At 44.3% G+C, this 18,696-nt stretch overlaps 1 protein-coding gene across 6 annotated transcripts in view; it reads left to right on the forward strand.

The window, feature by feature from the left end:
• The first annotated feature begins 547 nt into the window (after positions 1-547).
• The window catches only part of CFAP251 (cilia and flagella associated protein 251), a 38,673-nt gene continuing 20,524 nt past the window's right edge, over positions 548-18,696 (forward strand). Inside the window, exons 1-13 of one of the 6 annotated variants that reach the window (XM_075568237.1) lie at positions 548-696; positions 2,832-3,125; positions 3,961-4,110; positions 6,063-6,212; positions 7,149-7,298; positions 8,016-8,162; positions 9,161-9,232; positions 9,595-9,933; positions 11,013-11,153; positions 11,458-11,567; positions 15,480-15,588; positions 16,882-16,962; positions 17,545-17,622. In XM_075568237.1, coding sequence (XP_075424352.1) covers positions 625-696; positions 2,832-3,125; positions 3,961-4,110; positions 6,063-6,212; positions 7,149-7,298; positions 8,016-8,162; positions 9,161-9,232; positions 9,595-9,933; positions 11,013-11,153; positions 11,458-11,567; positions 15,480-15,588; positions 16,882-16,962; positions 17,545-17,622 — 1,893 coding nt within the window. In that variant the 5' untranslated portion in view covers positions 548-624. Of the gene's footprint in view, positions 697-2,787; positions 3,126-3,960; positions 4,111-6,062; positions 6,213-7,148; positions 7,299-8,015; positions 8,163-9,160; positions 9,233-9,594; positions 9,934-11,012; positions 11,154-11,457; positions 11,568-15,479; positions 15,589-16,881; positions 16,963-17,544; positions 17,623-18,696 lie in introns of all 6 variants that reach the window. The other 5 variants (XM_075568236.1, XM_075568241.1, XM_075568235.1 and 2 more) reach the window with 5 other exon arrangements.

An 18,696-nucleotide genomic window follows, 5' to 3' on the forward strand; every position in this document is an offset into this window, starting at 1 on the left:
CTCCTGCCTGCCCCAGCCCCAGCTTGCACAGCCCCAGCCTGCCCCAGCTTGCACAGCTCCTGCCTGCCCCAGCTTGCACAGCTCCTGCCTGCCCCAGCCCCAGCTTGCACAGCTCCTGCCTGCCCCAGCCCCAGCTTGCACAGCCCCTGCCCGCACAGCCCCTGCCTGCCCCAGCCCCAGCTTGCACAGCCCCAGCCTGCCCCAGCTTGCACAGCTCCTGCCTGCCCCAGCCCCAGCTTGCACAGCTCCTGCCTGCCCCAGCTTGCACAGCCCCAGCCTGCCCCAGCTTGCACAGCTCCTGCCCCAGCCCCAGCTTGCACAGCTCCTGCCTGCCCCAGCCCCAGCTTGCACAGCTCCTGCCCGCACAGCACCTACCTGCCTGCCCCAGCCCCAGCTTGCACAGCTCCTGCCTGCCCCAGCTTGCACAGCTCCTGCCCGCACAGCCCCTGCCTGCTCCTGCCCCAGCCCGCACAGTCTGCTCTACAAGCCACTCACTGGGGGCCAGTGGTGAAACAAGCAGACAGGATTCACAAAGGACTACATTTCCCATAATCCTCTGATCTGTAAAGCACGTGCACGCCTCGCTGGGTTTTACGACACAGCCGTGCGCTGGTATGTATCGCCATGGGAACGCTCTGTGGTTTACATGCTGTTGCTAGGCAACGCCAAGCAGTAGCTGCTGCGGTGGAAGTGTTGGTGAGTATGTTACTGCATGTAATCCTGGTACTAATGTGTGTGTGACCCCCAAATATCCCTACCCGGGACCCCCTCAGCGCTAGAGGGGCCAGCAAAAGCATTGCCCCCTGGGGGGTGGGGTTATTACACCTATCATTGCAGTATATATATATAATAATAAGAATGTAACACATAAATATACACAGACACACATTATATATTTATTATATATATATATATATAATATATATATAGACACTAAATATTTATAGACGTGTATATACATTATATATTATACATTGCACTATATTGTATTGTATTGTATGTCTTTATTTATATAGCGCCATAAATGTACATAGCGCTTCACAGTAGTAATACATATCATATAAATAATATAAATAATAGATCATGGGAATAAGTGCTTCAGACATACTGTAAAAGTAACATTAAGGAAGGAGTCCCTGCTCCGAGGAGCTTACAATATATATATATATATATATATATATTTTTTTTTATATATATATATATATATATATATATATATATATATATATATATATATATATATGTAAACACATAAATATACACAGACACACATTATATATTTATTGATAGACAGATAGATATAGAGACACTAAATATTTATAGACGTGTATATACATTATATTATATATATATATATATATATATATATATATATATATATATATATATATATATATATATATATATATATTGTGTGTCTTTCACTATACTTAGTTAAGTTATGGTGGGCAAAAACCCTCCACAGCAAAGCATATAGCAAATGGAAATATTACTGTATGCTCATTTGCATGTCTTAGACAGGTCTGCAACCCTGCAGATATATAAATATATATATATATATATATGTAAATATTTAATGTGTGTATATATTACAATATTTTGTGTATGTATGCATCACTAACATTCAGGGACTATTTAACACCTCAAGTCATAAATCGCATACTGCACAGGGGGGAGGGATAGGCTCTAATCACAGATAACATTCCAGGATGCGCTGTTTTTAAGTAAAAACCTTTCTTGCTTTATCCATTGTCGCCGGAAGAAGAGATCAGTGTATCTCGAAAGCTCGCATAAATAAAAGCATTTTGTTAGCCACAGAATGGGATCGTCTATTCGTTTTTGATTAATATATATATATATATATAAATGACACACGTATATAAATATTTAGTGTTTATATATTCAAATATTTAATGTGTGTAATATATAAGAAAAGAGGAAGTGAAATATATTGCGTCAATATTTTTCACTTTTTTTGTATATAGGAGTGCCTGTCCCTTTTTTCTGTATCTTTTTGGACAGTATTTACCCTCCCTTTACCTTTATTTTGTTTTGTGCGTGCCCTGGGGTGTATACACTAAATACTGGCACTGACAAAACTAGCAAATAATACAAAAGTGGGTTTATCTAATCCATAGAACATTAAGTATCCCGACTTTTCGGTCCCCGCTGTATCACTCGTGTCACAGAGGCACACGAACGTTGTTGTTGATCATATGGAGACGGACACCCTATTATCCCCATGGTCCTCTAATGTTATTACCCTTATGTTGAGCATTCAGTAAATATGTAACACATGCAAGTGATATACATCTTTATTGTTCATTTGATAGTCTATAATGTATTTATTTTTATTTATACATTGTTTCTGCTCCCTTTGCTCCTGTCCTATTATGGTATAATTGTATGTAGTTAATACAATTTGATTGTAACCTCACATTTTCGTTTTGGCATACACCCGCTCCCCACCCCCTTTGGCCCCTGGTTTTGGTGCCAAATGTTGTATTTACGTGTATGTTGGTGCATGTCACAGAACTCCTGAAGAAGGTCCCTCTGGGGACCGAAACGTCGGGATACCTGGTGTTCTATGGATGAAATAAACCCACTTTTTGATTATTCACCCCCTTTGTCACTGCCAGTATTTTGTGTATAACAGACTTACTCCCCTACCTGCCCATCAGTCTACCTGGCACAACTACTTGCTCTTTTGCACTGTTTTTCAGGACTGCGCAACCATCTTTGAAATATATATATATATTTAGTGTGTGTCTATACATGTTTTTTTAGATCTAAGCATAGGCATTCAGCTAATGTAATCTAGTCCCATCCAGACAACAATGTCCGATACCCATGGAAATCCACATGAAGAAACAGTGCACGAAAATACAGAGTCTCGTGATGTTGGCCAAGGTGAGAGTCCAGAGGAAACCCCTAAAACAGAAGCTGAAAATTCTAATGTAGAACAGGAACTATCTCAACTCAGTGAGAGCCCAGAGGTCCACCTGCTTTCCGATAGCGGACACACTGAGGCCAGAAGTGAAGAACACGAGGAGGGTGGAGCAGGCGAAGGAGAAGCCATGGAACAAGCTCACTCAGCAGCCTCACTTGAAGAAATTACCTTAAATGTAAGAACAAGTCTATTTATGGGGTTTGGCTTCAGCTCTTGATAAAACACGAAACCTAAAAATCTGGCGTGTCATTAAACTTTACTGTTCAAAATGTTTGACATAAAATATATTGTATATAATTCCTTGCCGTAGTATTGCATTGTTTATTATGCTTTGAAAATTAAAATCATAAATTATCCATATTCAGGACAGTTCCAGCCCAAATAATTGCGCCAACGACTTTTGCAAAACACAGTTAATTGGTGGATACATAACGACATAAAACCCACACATATTATTAAAACTGCAGACCAGGCAATTTGCTACATGTGTTTTTTTTTTTAAATATATCAGTTCTGTACTATTAGAAAATACTTGTAGCATTTAAAAAACAACAACTCTGAAATGACATTTTAAATGTATTATAATGTAACAAGCCTTTTTTGTTTCTATAGCAACCATTTACAATGTCACATCCCCTTCCTCTTCTGAAACAGGCTCTGGCACACCCCTTTTTGAGCCCTGCCCTCTCTCTAGCAGTGCACCAATTGCATTTAGTGACTGCCTGGTCACATGATCTTCCCCAGAGAACTTTGCATCTTTAGTCCTCTTTTGCTGCACTGACGGCCATTTAGTGACCCCCGAGCCGAATCTTCATTGATCGATCGGCAACTTAGCTAATTACTTATCATTGTGTGGATTGTATTGATGCGCATATTAAAGGGGGAAATAATAATTAGAATTTTTTTTAAAAGCCAGCAGCTTGGCCTGCTACTGTAAGAATTACGGGGACCTGGGAATCATTAGAAGCAGTGAGAATTGATCATTTCTGTTTATTTTCATGTGGAATTAGCGATCTGGTGCCACAAAAACTGACATTTTCAGAACCCAACACGCGGAATATTCAGCAGAGCAAGAGGTTTACAGGGAGGAGGTGGCAGTGAGCCAGGGTGGGAAAGAAGAAGAGCAAGATAATGGTACCACATCGCCCTCTGAGGATCAGGTAATGTCACCTTTTTGTTAAATGTGCATATTTGTATCCAGACAAGAACAGCAGCGTTTGAGTGACGGCACATTCACTTCCTACAGGAAGATGGTATATTGAATCTGCAAATTGTGGGAGGTTGTGTCCTTGCAAGAAGAAAGTCAGTAACTCAGACAGTGACGAGCATTAGGCTGAGTCCCCGCTGGCGCTGAGCGTGGTCATGCATTTACGCGCGGGGGGGCGGCGCATTGCAGGTAGTAAGCGTGCGATAAAGGTATAATTTTTTTGTTTATCTGAGCGCGGGTCAGTGTGTGCGCGCGCGCACGGCGTGAGTGGAGACTTACATATATCTATATATGTAAGTAACCGCCGCAAGCACCGCCCGCTCAGCGCTAGCGGGGACGCAGCCTTAGGAGGCAGGAGCGGCAGATCCTTGAGAGACTGGAACTTGCAGGGCAGCTGCAGTGAAGTCCGAGCTCCACCCTTCCCTTTCTTCCTTTCAACTGATCCCTCCTTAAATAGTACCAGACTTCATTCATTCCAGGACTAAACCAAATGTAGCATTTCAAAACATAAACAAATTAATAAAACATAATACACTTGGCATTAAGTATACAGTATCCTACAGCCAAACATAAGTGAATATTATAAATACCAGCTGCAAGTTATGTTACTCTTGCAAAGTGAGAATTCAAACCATTGCAGTATCACCTTCCTTACTTTGAACACCTACAATGGTATAATCCACCATGTATGGGATTGTGGGAAGGAAACTCCCCTTCCTTTTAAGGCTACGCCCCCCCCCCCGCCCCCCCAGTGCGCGTGCGACGGGGTGCCTGGCGGCGCTCGTTCCCTGCATCAGAGCGATCTGATGGACTCCAGGCAACTGGTGGCGGGGGCGCGGCCATGACATCACGTGGCTCGTTTGCCCTCATTGGCTGAACCGCCGCGGTGACGTGGCCAACGCTCGGCCGCCACGCCAAAATACAAATATCTTGTCTTTTGGCACAGGCGGTCGCGCATCGCGCTTTGTGCGCACACAAGGTGAGTGGGGCCTGCCCCATAGAGGGCTGTACTTTGTGTGCGGCACGCACGCCATCGCACGCAGCCACGGCTCCCGGAGACGCAGCCTAACAGACACTGCCCAAGAAACAGCAAACACTAAACTACTTTAACAGATCCTGATATATTCCAGGTAAGGATTTGTCTATCTTTATACCTGGGAATTAACCTCCCTCCCCTTATTCCTGCTAGAACTGCATCTAGCACGGGTAAAATCCATTAAGTACGGTGTAGCAAGAAAATAAACAATTCCTGCATTTATTTCACTGCCTTCAGGACACTAAAGGAAAAGTTAGAAAAGTTTGGGGAAAAATAGAGAAACGATAGCTGGGCCCAGCAAAAAGGAAACAGAAAAGACAGAGACACGTGGTGCACTGATTGCAAGAAACAATATACTACTAATACTGTATTACTTTCATAAACAGAAATTTACAAGCAGCCCTGCCACGGGAGAACGGATCAATCGGCAACTTAGCTAATTACTTATCATTGTGTGGATTGTATTGATGCGCATATTAAAGGGGAAACAAATTATAATTAAAAAAAAAAGCTGGCAGCTTGGACTGCTACTGTAAGGCTGCGCTTATAGTGCCGGCCACGTGATGTCGCCCGAAAACAAATGTATCGCCGCCGCCGTCGTGTGCGCTTATAGTAAGCGCGACGCGACGTGAAATTTATATGCCGGTCAAATTTGATTTTTCGTGACAGCCTCTGAACCAATCAATGACCTGATCGCCTGCGACGTCGCCTCAAAGCGAATTACAACTTTTGCTGGTCGGCGACGGGTGACGTCACACGTCGTGTCGCCGTCGCGTGCACTATAAGCGTGACCTAAGAATTACGGGGACCTGGGAATCTTTTGAAGCAGTGAGAATTGATCGTTTCTGTTTATTTTCATGTGGAATCAGCGATCTGGTGCTACCGAAACTGCCATTTTCAGAACCCAACACGCGGAATATTCAGCAGAGCAAGAGGTTTACAGGGAGGAGGTGGCAGTGAGCCAGGGTGGAAAAGAAGAAGAGCAAGATAATGGTACCACATCGCCCTCTGAGGATCAGGTAATGTCACCTTTTTGTTAAATGTGCATATTTGTATCCAGACAAGAACAGCAGCGTTTGAGTGACGGCACATTCACTTCCTACAGGAAGATGGTATATTGAATCTGCAAATTATGGGAGGTTGTGTCCTTGCAAGAAGAAAGTCAGTAACTCAGACAGTGACAAGCATTAGGCTGAGTCCCCGCTGGCGCTGAGCGTGGTCATGCATTTACGCGCGGGGGGGCGGCGCATTGCAGGTAGTTGAGCGTGCGCTAAAGGTATAATTTTTTTGTTTATCTGAGCGCGGGTCAGTGTGTGCGCGCGCGCACAGCGTGAGTGGAGACTTACATATCTCTATATATGTAAGTAACCGCCGCAAGCACCGCCCGCTCAGCGCTAGCGGGGACGCAGCCTAGGCCCGGGCCATAGAGGGGTAGGGAGAGCGGAGGCGCGCTAACGCTGAGGCTCGCCTGCTTCAGTCAGCGCGATTGCACGGACTTGCAGGCGAGCCAGCGTGCGCAAAGGGAGCCAGGGGGAGGTGGTTGGAGGTGGGGCAGTGACGTCGCTGGGCCAATCGCCCGCGACGCATTGACGTCAATGTCTTGTCTTTTGGCAAAGGCGGTCGCGCATCGCGCTTTCTGCGCACACAAGGTGAGTGGGGCCTGCCCCATAGAGGGCTGTACTTTGTATTCGGCACGCACGCCATCGCACGCAGCCACGGCTCCCGGAGACGCAGCCTAACAGACACTGCCCAAGAAACAGCAAACACTAAACTACTTTAACAAATCCTGATATATTCCAGGTAAGGATTTGTCTATCTTTATACCTGGGAATTAACCTCCCTCCCCTTATCCCTGCTAGAACTCACTATAAGCGTGACCTAAGAATTACGGGGACCTGGGAATCTTTTGAAGCAGGGAGAATTGATCGTTTCTGTTTATTTTCATGTGGAATCAGCGATCTGGTGCCACCGAAACTGACATTTCAAGAACCCAACACGTGAAATATTCAGCAGAGCAAGAGGTTTACAGCGAGGAGGTGGCAGTGAGCCAGGGTGGGAAAGAAGAAGAGCAAGATAATGGTACCACATCGCCCTCTGAGGATCAGGTAATGTCACTTTTTTTTTTAAAATGTTCATATTTGTATCCAGACAAGTACAACAGCTTTTGATTGACGGCACATTCACTTCCTAAAGGAAGATGGTATATTGAATCTGTAAATCTTGTGAATATATGAGGGTTTTGTGTAGTTGTGACATCCATGATGACAATTAAATAGTTTTATTTTTTTTATAACATAATACCTTTTCCTTTGCAATCTATCCAAAATTCTGCAGCTCGGATAATTTCACTTTGTCCCAGAACAATCTGTGCTCATCTCCTCCTTAAACCCCTCTCCTGGCTTCCCATCAAGTTCTGGATCACTTACAAAATGATCTTTCTTCCCTCCACGGCCCTCCAATCATCTGCCCCTCCCAACATACCAGCTCTGATCTCTCGCTATGCCCCTGCGCTCTACCCATAACTATCTCCTTTCCACCCCTTTCACCTCCACTACACTTTCTCTCGTCTTAAACCTATTTGAGGTAGGAAAACAGATAATTATTTGAGGAAGGAAAACGGATAATTATTTGAGGAAGGAAAACGGATAATTATTTGAGGAAGGAAAACGGATAATTATTTGAGGAAGGAAAACGGATAATTATTTGAGGAAGGAAAACGGATAATTATTTGAGGAAGGAAAACGGATAATTATTTGAGGAAGGAAAACGGATAATTATTTGAAGCCAGGAGAACTTATCATTTTTTTTTTTTTTGGAATCAGGGACCTGGTGTCTCAGAAACTAACATTTTGAGAACCCAACAAGAGGAATATTCAGCTGAGCCCGAGCTTTACAGAGAGGAGGCAGCAATGAGCCAAGATGGGAATGAAGAACAGGATAGTGATACAACATCGCCCTCTGAGGATCAGGTAATGTCACGTTTTTGGGAATTGGCACATTTGTGTCCAGACAAGTACAAATGCTTTTAATTTACAGCACATACCCTTCCTAAAGGAGGATGGTATATTGAATTACCTTACCAATTTCACAGATATCAGAAGGATAAGGATAAGTGGTACACAGCACAGACTATGTTTTGGTTTCATTACAGTGAGGATGTTTTACAATTCAATATTGCCTGGAGTCTTGCGACTTCGTTTAAAGCAATAATTTGCAAGCAAGCACCACTTGAAATAAAGGTGTTTAATCAATTAAATGAAAGCACATCTGGCCAAAACAGAAGTGAGGTGCTTAATTATCACCTGAGAATATATTTCGGAATCACAGAAGGATTTGACGCCACGGTGTAATATTATACCTTAGTCTTTATTTTCACAGTTCTCCAGGAAAGGACTGACAGCTCTTCATATAGTTGTACTTCAGCATTAGATATTTTATATAAAAAAAATTCTATTGTCTAACTCCCTTATTCATTGGATCTCAATGTTGGGAGAAAAGCTGAATTTTCATTGTTTTTTTCTCCACAGTACGATTTAGTTTAATGAATAATGATTTATCACATCTTAAAGGAATTATTTAATGTGTAAACAATAAGTCACAAATGATTAGAGATCATTTGTGATGCAATTATAACATGAGAAAGCGGGTTATTTTTGTTCCAAATTGTGATTTTGCAAGAGTAGCTAATTCTGACTTAGTGACCCCAGCTGTTTGCTAAAATATCCCAGCAATATTTTGACAATATCATAGTTGTGGCAGAAATTGGTCACCAATTGAGAATTGCCTAACTGAAATTGGTCATGTCTTACTTACATTTGCGTGTGATAAATGCAAAACATGTTATATCAGCATTGGTTTTATTAATAGCTTGAATGTTGCATCACCGGCAGATCCCTCTGCCAGCATAAGATGGGATAAGAAAAGTGCACAATATTCTTATCGTTTATTTATAATGTGCAATCCGTAGCGCTGTGCAGTGAGGGGACCGCAGTTACATCAAGGAGAACAACATACAAATAAGAACAAATCGATACAAAAGGTACTGAGGGCCCTGCTCTTTGGGGGCCCTGCTCTTTGGGGGCCCTGCTCTTTGGGGGCCCTGCTCTTTGGGGGCCCTGCTCTTTGGGGGCGCTGCTCTTTGGGGGCCCTGCTCTTTGGGGGCCCTGCTCTTTGGGGGCCCTGCTCTTTGGGGGCCCTGCTCTTTGAGGGCCCTGCTCTTTGGGGGCCCTGCTCTTTGGGGGCCCTGCTCTTTGGGGGCCCTGCTCTTGAGAGTTTATAATCTAGAGGGAATAAGGGCCACAGTTGAAACAAAATGTATAATTGGCACATTCGTTAATTCTCTTAACTGCAATTATTATTCTCCCCCTTCCCTCCCCCACGGTCTTATATGTGTTTTTATAGCAGGGCACTACAGCTCCAGATGGAAATGTAGTAGACGATTTGTCCAAGGAAAGAGATGACTTGGAGAGGGGGCATCCTCAGCAGAGGTTCTCTGAGATTTGTGACCGGGACCAAAGGTTGCAGTTAGAAGCCAAAGAGCGACAGCGCTCAGCTGAGGGAAAACAGCTTATGTCAAGCTACGAAGACGTGAGAGGGAAGGAAGCTTTGGAAGGAAAAGCAACAGAGAGACCCTCAATTAGGGACCAAGAAGCGGGTCCAACAGAAACCTCTTTGGTTTACACTTCCAACTCCAGGACGGTATTTGAAGATGCAAACTTGAGTCCCACAGCGAACCCACTTGTGAGTACTTGAGAGTGCAGCAGAGTCTCCGTGACTTATGAAAGCACGTAACACTTCACATGGCATCTTACACACTCACCTTCTGGCCCAATTACAGTCTCAGAGAAGGGGCGCCTCAGTGAGTAACGACACTGACTCTGTAAAACAATAACACTGAGTGTGAAGCAGGGGAACTTAGTTCTAATACCGCTGTCAGCTCCTTATGACCTTGGGCACTTTATCTGCCTGTGCCTCAGGCACCAAAATCATAGAGTGTAAGCTCCACGGGGCAGGGACTGTGCCTGTAACATTCCTATGTGCTGCGTACCACGCGCTGTACTGTAATTGTGACGCGCTTTGTGTCCCACTGGGAGAGAAGCGCTGTATGTAATAGAGTTGTTATTTCTCGTACCTGACTTAACCATGGTCACAAAGAGTTGGCACTGGAATTCAAACCTGTTTTCCCACAGTTGAAAAACAGATAAGGTCCTTATTTAGTACTATTAACGGCCAATATATAATGTGCCAGTAAAAGATGCACACATTTTATGTACTTAAAGCAACAGTCCATGCTGCCGTTTAAAAAATATAAAAATTCCCTTTAATATGCGCATCAATACAATCCACACAATGATAAGTAATTAGCTAAGTTGCCGATCGATCCGTTCTCCTGTGATCGATCGAAGAAGATTGGGCTCAGGGGTTCACTAAATGACTGCAGAGGAGTATTGACTGAGGATCTGTGACTTTGTAAATGGTTGCTATAGAAACAAAAAAGGCTTGTTACATTATAATACATTAAAAATGTCATTCAAAGTTGTTTAAAAAAAAAATGTATTTTCTCCTAGTACAGAACTGATTTATTACAAAAAAACACACATGTAGCATATAACTTGGCCTGCAGCTTTAATATTAGCCAGTTTTAGGTTGTGCATTTAAGGGGCACATTTGCCTTATGATAAATTACATTGTATCACCTCTTTCACCTCATTGCCTTACTTGCTTAAATGAAATGCCCACATACAGTGCCTATAATACAGAGCGAGGTTTACACCAGCTAACAACATCAATTAACGGTATTTATTTATTTATACACGCAGAACTTGTCCTGGTCATTTGGTATGAACAATAATCTTCCCGTTCACAACCTGCACGATGAGGATCACCAAGTGATTCTGTACGTGTGTGCTCACACGGCTGTGATCCACGACTTCCGGCTGAACCGCCAGCATCACCTACAGGTACAACAGGAAGCCGGGGGTTTCTCATATCTCGGGGTCAGTGTGCGGTGAACAGGCTAGAGCCGCATTTCCTGTCTTGGGGGGGAGGGGATGGGGGGGGGTCCCTGTCCCCCCTGTCTCCCCTGTCCCTCCTGTCCCTGTCCCCCCTGTCTCCCCTGTCCCTGTCCCCCCTGTCCCTCCTGTCCCTGTCCCCCCTGTCTCCCCTGTCCCTGTCGTCCCTGTCCCTCCTGTCCCCCCTGTCTCCCCTGTCCCTGTCGTCCCGTCTGATTTGTACATTCCACTGTGTTCTTTTATTCACCCGCAGGGTCACTGTAGCTGCATTTCGTGCGTGTGTGTGAGTGATGATCGGAGATGGATTGCTACGGCCGACCGGGGACCGGAAAGTCTCATCATTGTATGGGATGCCTTCTCTGGGTAGGATTGTATTTGCAGTACATATTACTGAGACTACAAACACTGGCCCTACGTATCGAAGGCAGAATGTAGGCACACGGCTCACACGGCAATACTTAGGCCAGGCAGCATCTATGCCAGGGGCGGGCAAACTCCAGTCCCCAAGGGCCACCAACAGCTCAGGTTTACAGGATATCCCTGCTGCAGCACAGGTGGCTTGGCTCAGTCTTCTGATTGAGCCACTTGTGCTGAAGCAGGGATATCCTGTAAACCTGAGCTGTTGGTGGCCCTTGAGGACGGGAGTTGGTCACTTCTGATCTATGTATTGGTCTTAGTTGCGCCATTTTGGGGTATCTCTGCGCCTGCCTGCGACGAGACGAGGGATTTATGGAGCACGTGAGAGCAGGTATATTAGCGCAAGTCTGTGTGTTAGTAAATGTGCGCTATTCCTGACTTTTATTGACGGTTGCGTCAGTTTTCTCCATCTCCTTACAGGGGGTGTAAGTCGTTTCTTAGCACATAATACTAGCGCAGCTCGCACCAGAGTCTGCAGGAGTATAAATACTGCTAATCTCCTGGTACGTACAGTATGTGAATGCACCTTGGCTTGCTGTGCAGGAGTATAAATACTGCTAATCTCCTGGTACGCACAGTATGTGAATGCACCTTGGCTTGCTGTGCAGGAGTATAAATACTGCTAATCTCCTGGTACGCACAGTATGTGAATGCACCTTGGCTTGCTGTGCAGGAGTATAAATACTGCTAATCTCTGGGTACGTACAGTATGTGAATGCACCTTGGCTTGCTCTGCAGGAGTATAAATACTGCTAATCTCTGGGTACACACAGTATGTGAATGCACCTTGGCTTGCTCTGCAGGAGTATAAATACTGCTAATCTCTGGGGACGTACAGTATGTGAATGCACCTTGGCTTGCTCTGCAGGAGTATAAATACTGCTAATCTCTGGGGACGTACAGTATGTGAATGCACCTTGGCTTGCTCTGCAGGAGTATAAATACTGCTAATCTCTGGGTACGTACAGTATGTGAATGCACCTTGGCTTGCTCTGCAGGAGTATAAATACTGCTAATCTCTGGGTACACACAGTATGTGAATGCACCTTGGCTTGCTCTGCAGGAGTATAAATACTGCTAATCTCTGGGTACGCACAGTATGTGAATGCACCTTGGCTTGCTCTGCAGGAGTATAAATACTGCTAATCTCTGGGGACGTACAGTATGTGAATGCACCTTGGCTTGCTCTGCAGGAGTATAAATACTGCTAATCTCTGGGGACGTACAGTATGTGAATGCACCTTGGCTTGCTCTGCAGGAGTATAAATACTGCTAATCTCTGGGGACGTACAGTATGTGAATGCACCTTGGCTTGCTCTGCAGGAGTATAAATACTGCTAATCTCTGGGTACGTACAGTATGTGAATGCACCTTGGCTTGCTCTGCAGGAGTATAAATACTGCTAATCTCTGGGTACGTACAGTATGTGAATGCACCTTGGCTTGCTCTGCAGGAGTATAAATACTGCTAATCTCCTGGTACGTACAGTATGTGAATGCACCTTGGCTTGCTCTGCAGGAGTATAAATACTGCTAATCTCTGGGTACGTACAGTATGTGAATGCACCTTGGCTTGCTCTGCAGGAGTATAAATACTGCTAATCTCTGGGTACGTACAGTATGTGAATGCACCTTGGCTTGCTCTGCAGGAGTATAAATACTGCTAATCTCTGGGTACGTACAGTATGTGAATGCACCTTGGCTTGCTATGCAGGAGTATAAATACTGCTAATCTCTGGGTACGTACAGTATGTGAATGCACCTTGGCTTGCTGTGCAGGAGTATAAATACTGCTAATCTCTGGGGACGTACAGTATGTGAATGCACCTTGGCTTGCTCTGCAGGAGTATAAATACTGCTAATCTCCTGGTACGTACAGTATGTGAATGCACCTTGGCTTGCTGTGCAGGAGTATAAATACTGCTAATCTCTGGGGACGTACAGTATGTGAATGCACCTTGGCTTGCTCTGCAGGAGTATAAATACTGCTAATCTCTGGGTACGCACAGTATGTGAATGCACCTTGGCTTGCTCTGCAGGAGTATAAATACTGCTAATCTCTGGGTACGTACAGTATGTGAATGCACCTTGGCTTGCTATGCAGGAGTATAAATACTGCTAATCTCTGGGTACGCACAGTATGTGAATGCACCTTGGCTTGCTATGCAGGAGTATAAATACTGCTAATCTCCTGGTACGTACAGTATGTGAATGCACCTTGGCTTGCTCTGCAGGAGTATAAATACTGCTAATCTCTGGGTACGTACAGTATGTGAATGCACCTTGGCTTGCTGTGCAGGAGTATAAATACTGCTAATCTCTGGGGACGTACAGTATGTGAATGCACCTTGGCTTGCTGTGCAGGAGTATAAATACTGCTAATCTCTGGGGACGTACAGTATGTGAATGCACCTTGGCTTGCTCTGCAGCAGTATAAATACTGCCAATCTCTGGGTAAGTACAGTATGTGAATGCACCTTGGCTTGCTCTGCAGGAGTATAAATACTGCTAATCTCTGGGTACGCACAGTATGTGAATGCACCTTGGCTTGCTCTGCAGGAGTATAAATACTGCTAATCTCTGGGTACGCACAGTATGTGAATGCACCTTGGCTTGCTCTGCAGGAGTATAAATACTGCTAATCTCTGGGTACGTACAGTATGTGAATGCACCTTGGCTTGCTCTGCAGGAGTATAAATACTGCTAATCTCTGGGTATGCACAGTATGTGAATGCACCTTGGCTTGCTCTGCAGGAGTATAAATACTGCTAATCTCTGGGTACGTACAGTATGTGAATGCACCTTGGCTTGCTATGCAGGAGTATAAATACTGCTAATCTCTGGGTACGCACAGTATGTGAATGCACCTTGGCTTGCTCTGCAGGAGTATAAATACTGCTAATCTCTGGGTACGCACAGTATGTGAATGCACCTTGGCTTGCTCTGCAGGAGTATAAATACTGCTAATCTCTGGGTACGTACAGTATGTGAATGCACCTTGGCTTGCTCTGCAGGAGTATAAATACTGCTAATCTCCTGGTACGTACAGTATGTGAATGCACCTTGGCTTGCTCTGCAGGAGTATAAATACTGCTAATCTCTGGGTACGTACAGTATGTGAATGCACCTTGGCTTGCTGTGCAGGAGTATAAATACTGCTAATCTCTGGGGACGTACAGTATGTGAATGCACCTTGGCTTGCTGTGCAGGAGTATAAATACTGCTAATCTCTGGGGACGTACAGTATGTGAATGCACCTTGGCTTGCTCTGCAGCAGTATAAATACTGCCAATCTCTGGGTAAGTACAGTATGTGAATGCACCTTGGCTTGCTCTGCAGGAGTATAAATACTGCTAATCTCTGGGTACGTACAGTATGTGAATGCACCTTGGCTTGCTCTGCAGGAGTATAAATACTGCTAATCTCTGGGTACGTACAGTATGTGAATGCACCTTGGCTTGCTCTGCAGGAGTATAAATACTGCTAATCTCTGGGTACGTACAGTATGTGAATGCACCTTGGCTTGCTCTGCAGGAGTATAAATACTGCTAATCTCTGGGTACGTACAGTATGTGAATGCACCTTGGCTTGCTCTGCAGCAGTATAAATACTGCTAATCTCTGGGTACGTACAGTATGTGAATGCACCTTGGCTTGCTCTGCAGGAGTATAAATACTGCTAATCTCTGGGTACGCACAGTATGTGAATGCACCTTGGCTTGCTCTGCAGGAGTATAAATACTGCTAATCTCTGGGTACGCACAGTATGTGAATGCACCTTGGCTTGCTCTGCAGGAGTATAAATACTGCTAATCTCTGGGTACGCACAGTATGTGAATGCACCTTGGCTTGCTCTGCAGGATTCCCGTTCACACCATATTCGACAGCCATCCAGAAGGTGGAGTCGTTGCCATTGCAATGTCTCAGAATACAAAGTATTTGGCGACTATCGGAGGTGGAACAATCCAGGTAAAAGAGACACTTCACATTACTTACTTGGTACATTTATAAGGCAAACAATATAGATACTGGAGTGATTGTCACAGATGCACAGTACTACTGTACAATGCAGTATGTAAACAGTACATGCACACGGTAGAACTCCAGCAAAGACTTTCTGAGTGCGAGTTCATTTTTACCAGGGGTGGCCAACTCCAGTCCTTAAGGGCCACCAACAGGTCAGGTTTTCATGATATCCCTGCTTCAGCACAGTGGCTCAATCAGTGTCAATGACTGCACCACCTGTGCTCAAGCAGGGATATCCTGAAAACCTGACCTGTTGGTGGCCCTTGAGGACTGGATGGCTACCACTGATTTATAAGGTCCATTTGGGAAAGCTAGCCTATGCAAACATTTTGGGAAGTATCCGGCCTTTGCTCATACATTTTACGTGTAATAATTGTTGACCTTTCCACAAGCAGAACCAATTGTGAGAGTGGCTGTGCCCCAGATAACGGGCATTACATGCCGTGGAAACAGCCCCCACCCACATCTTTGGAGAATGAGTTTAAACAAACAGCATACACTGACAGCACAACCCGATGTCCCTGTTCATTCTAACACATTAGTGCGGGGCTGGCCAACTCCAGTCCTCAAGGGCCACCAACAGGTCAGGTTTTCAGGAAATCCCTGCTTCGGCACAGGTGGTGCAGTCGAAGACTGAGCCACTGATTGAGCCACCTGTGCTGAATACCCAGGGATATAGCCACTGAATAGCCACCTGTGCTGAGCCACCTGTGCTGAAGCAGGGCTATCCTGAAAACCTGACCTGGGTCTTGAGGACTGGAGTTGGCCGCCCTTGCATTAGTGCTTTAGCTGTTAATAATATTAATCCTAGTCCTGGATACTGCAGTGCTGTGTGCACTATGAATCCCTTCCCCCAAACACGTTATAACCTCATTGTTGGTTCCTTTGGAAAAACATAAATAGTGATTTGCTGTCAATGAATTCCCTACATTGAGTTGGGTTCAGATTTTCATGGGCCTTAAGGTGCACAAAGGCTTAGCACCGTTTAGTAAACCTGGCCCCATCTGATGTACAACAAAACATAGTTATTTACTGTTTATCTCTAAAGTGCTCAAAGGGCCTGTACTAATGCAAGAGGTAGTGGCTGCTAAATATGAACCCTAATGAGCTGTATTTTAGTTATTATTATTATTATTATTATAATAATAATACATGTGCAATGTATTTCAGTGTGTCGGAATGACATTGTTTCTACCAATGAATGATGACGTTCACAGGACTCTTTGTATTTTTTAGAGAGTTTGCATTTGGGGCTGGACCAAAGGTACTGGGAAACCCATTTGCACTGCAGAACTCAGCCCAGACTTTGGCCTGCAGGTAAGCCACTTTACAAGACATATACAGTAATACAGTATGCACTTAAATATATACAGCTATCTATAGGTACATGTATATGTAGGGTTCTATACAGTAAGGGCAGATACAATAGATATGTTCAAAATAGGTTGGATATCTTTTTAGAAAGAAAAGTTATGCAGGGATATACCAAATAAGTAAACATGGGAAGGATGCTGATCCAGGGAGTAATCTGATTGCTATTAATTGGAGTCAGGAAGGAATGTATATCTCCCCTTATGAGACAGCATTAGATGATGTGTCACTGGGGTTTGATGTTTTCCTTCCTCCGGATAGGATAAAGTATCTGTCGTCTAAATTTAGCATAGGTGTAACTCGATGGGCATATGTCCTTTTCAACATCTACTGTGTAACTGTGTGCGTATACAACATACAGAAGCATGTTCCCATATAATTGTGACACCATTGATATGATAATATAATCATATACTGATCTAGTTTAATGTATATCAAGACCATATCATTATTATCAACTGGAAGTTTTATGGGGCTGACGTGTCATTTGCTTATATTTAAGCATCTATGTATATAATTACTTTGCAGAAATACATCATATTCAACCCGCGAGACCATGCACAGCTCATCACCAACAGCGAAACACAAGTGATATTTTATGCGTGGGTGAGTAGAGAATGAACACGGTTTAGATTCAAAAGACCCTGTCTCTCAAAATGTATATACAGGCAGTCCTCGGTTATCCAACGGAATCCGTTCTGGGAGTAGCGTTGGATAGTGAAACCGTTGTAAAGTGAGTCCCGTGTTAATCAGTGGCGGTGAGCGTCGGATAACGCATTCCGGCGTCGAAAAACGACCCAAAGGGAGGCATTGTAAAGCGTTGGATACGCCCTTCGTTGTAAAGTGAAACGTTGGATAGCGAGGACTACCTGTAGTCGGTGATCTAAGTGGATTAAAGAAAGTTGTGGTAAACTTTATGGTCCTTCAGAAAGATCTCCATTTATTAAACGTATTTCAGAAAGAAATAATCTTTCCAATGCCCGTGACGCAGAGTCACCAAAGTGGCACCACCCCCGGGGCACTTATGTGATTTGTCCTGGAGCGATCACGTGACGTGGCTACTACCCCGTGAAACAGGAAACAGAAGTGGAAGGATCTCCACTTCCGTTTCCATCGCGATGGCCGCTCCAATGGAGAGGTGCCCCCTAGGTAACGGGTATTTGCCCCCGGTGTACCACGGGGCGTCACCCGGGGTCTGAAAAGGGTAAGCGATGGGAAATAGAATGAGGAGAGGCTCAGCAAAATAAATCACATTTTCTTTCAAAAGAAAAGTGGAATTGTAAGTTTGTAAATAACAAAAAGTAGCTCTACTCTGGGTGTGAATTATTTTATATATATATATATATATATACACAAATTTGTGACTTACATTTTTTATTGAAGTTATTCAGGGGGTTACAGAAAAGAATAAAGCGTGGGAGGGGAGGGGGTCCGTTCATATTGCATACATCACAAGACATGAATTACGTCTCTTACACAGCTGGAATCTCCCTGGTGCGCTCAGAATTTGGGACTCTCTTAGTGAGTCGAGTTTGTCTCTTGGCACCGTGTAGTGTGGTATCTTATAGTGGTCTCGCCACTCAGTGGGCCTGGGGCATCCTAGATTTAACTCTTCCTCCTGGGGACGGGTACTCGTGGATATATATATTTTTTAATATTGGTACCCTGTACTCCGTAGCA

Source organism: Ascaphus truei, chromosome 13 (genome assembly GCF_040206685.1).
Source record: "Ascaphus truei isolate aAscTru1 chromosome 13, aAscTru1.hap1, whole genome shotgun sequence".
NCBI lineage: Eukaryota > Metazoa > Chordata > Amphibia > Anura > Ascaphidae > Ascaphus > Ascaphus truei.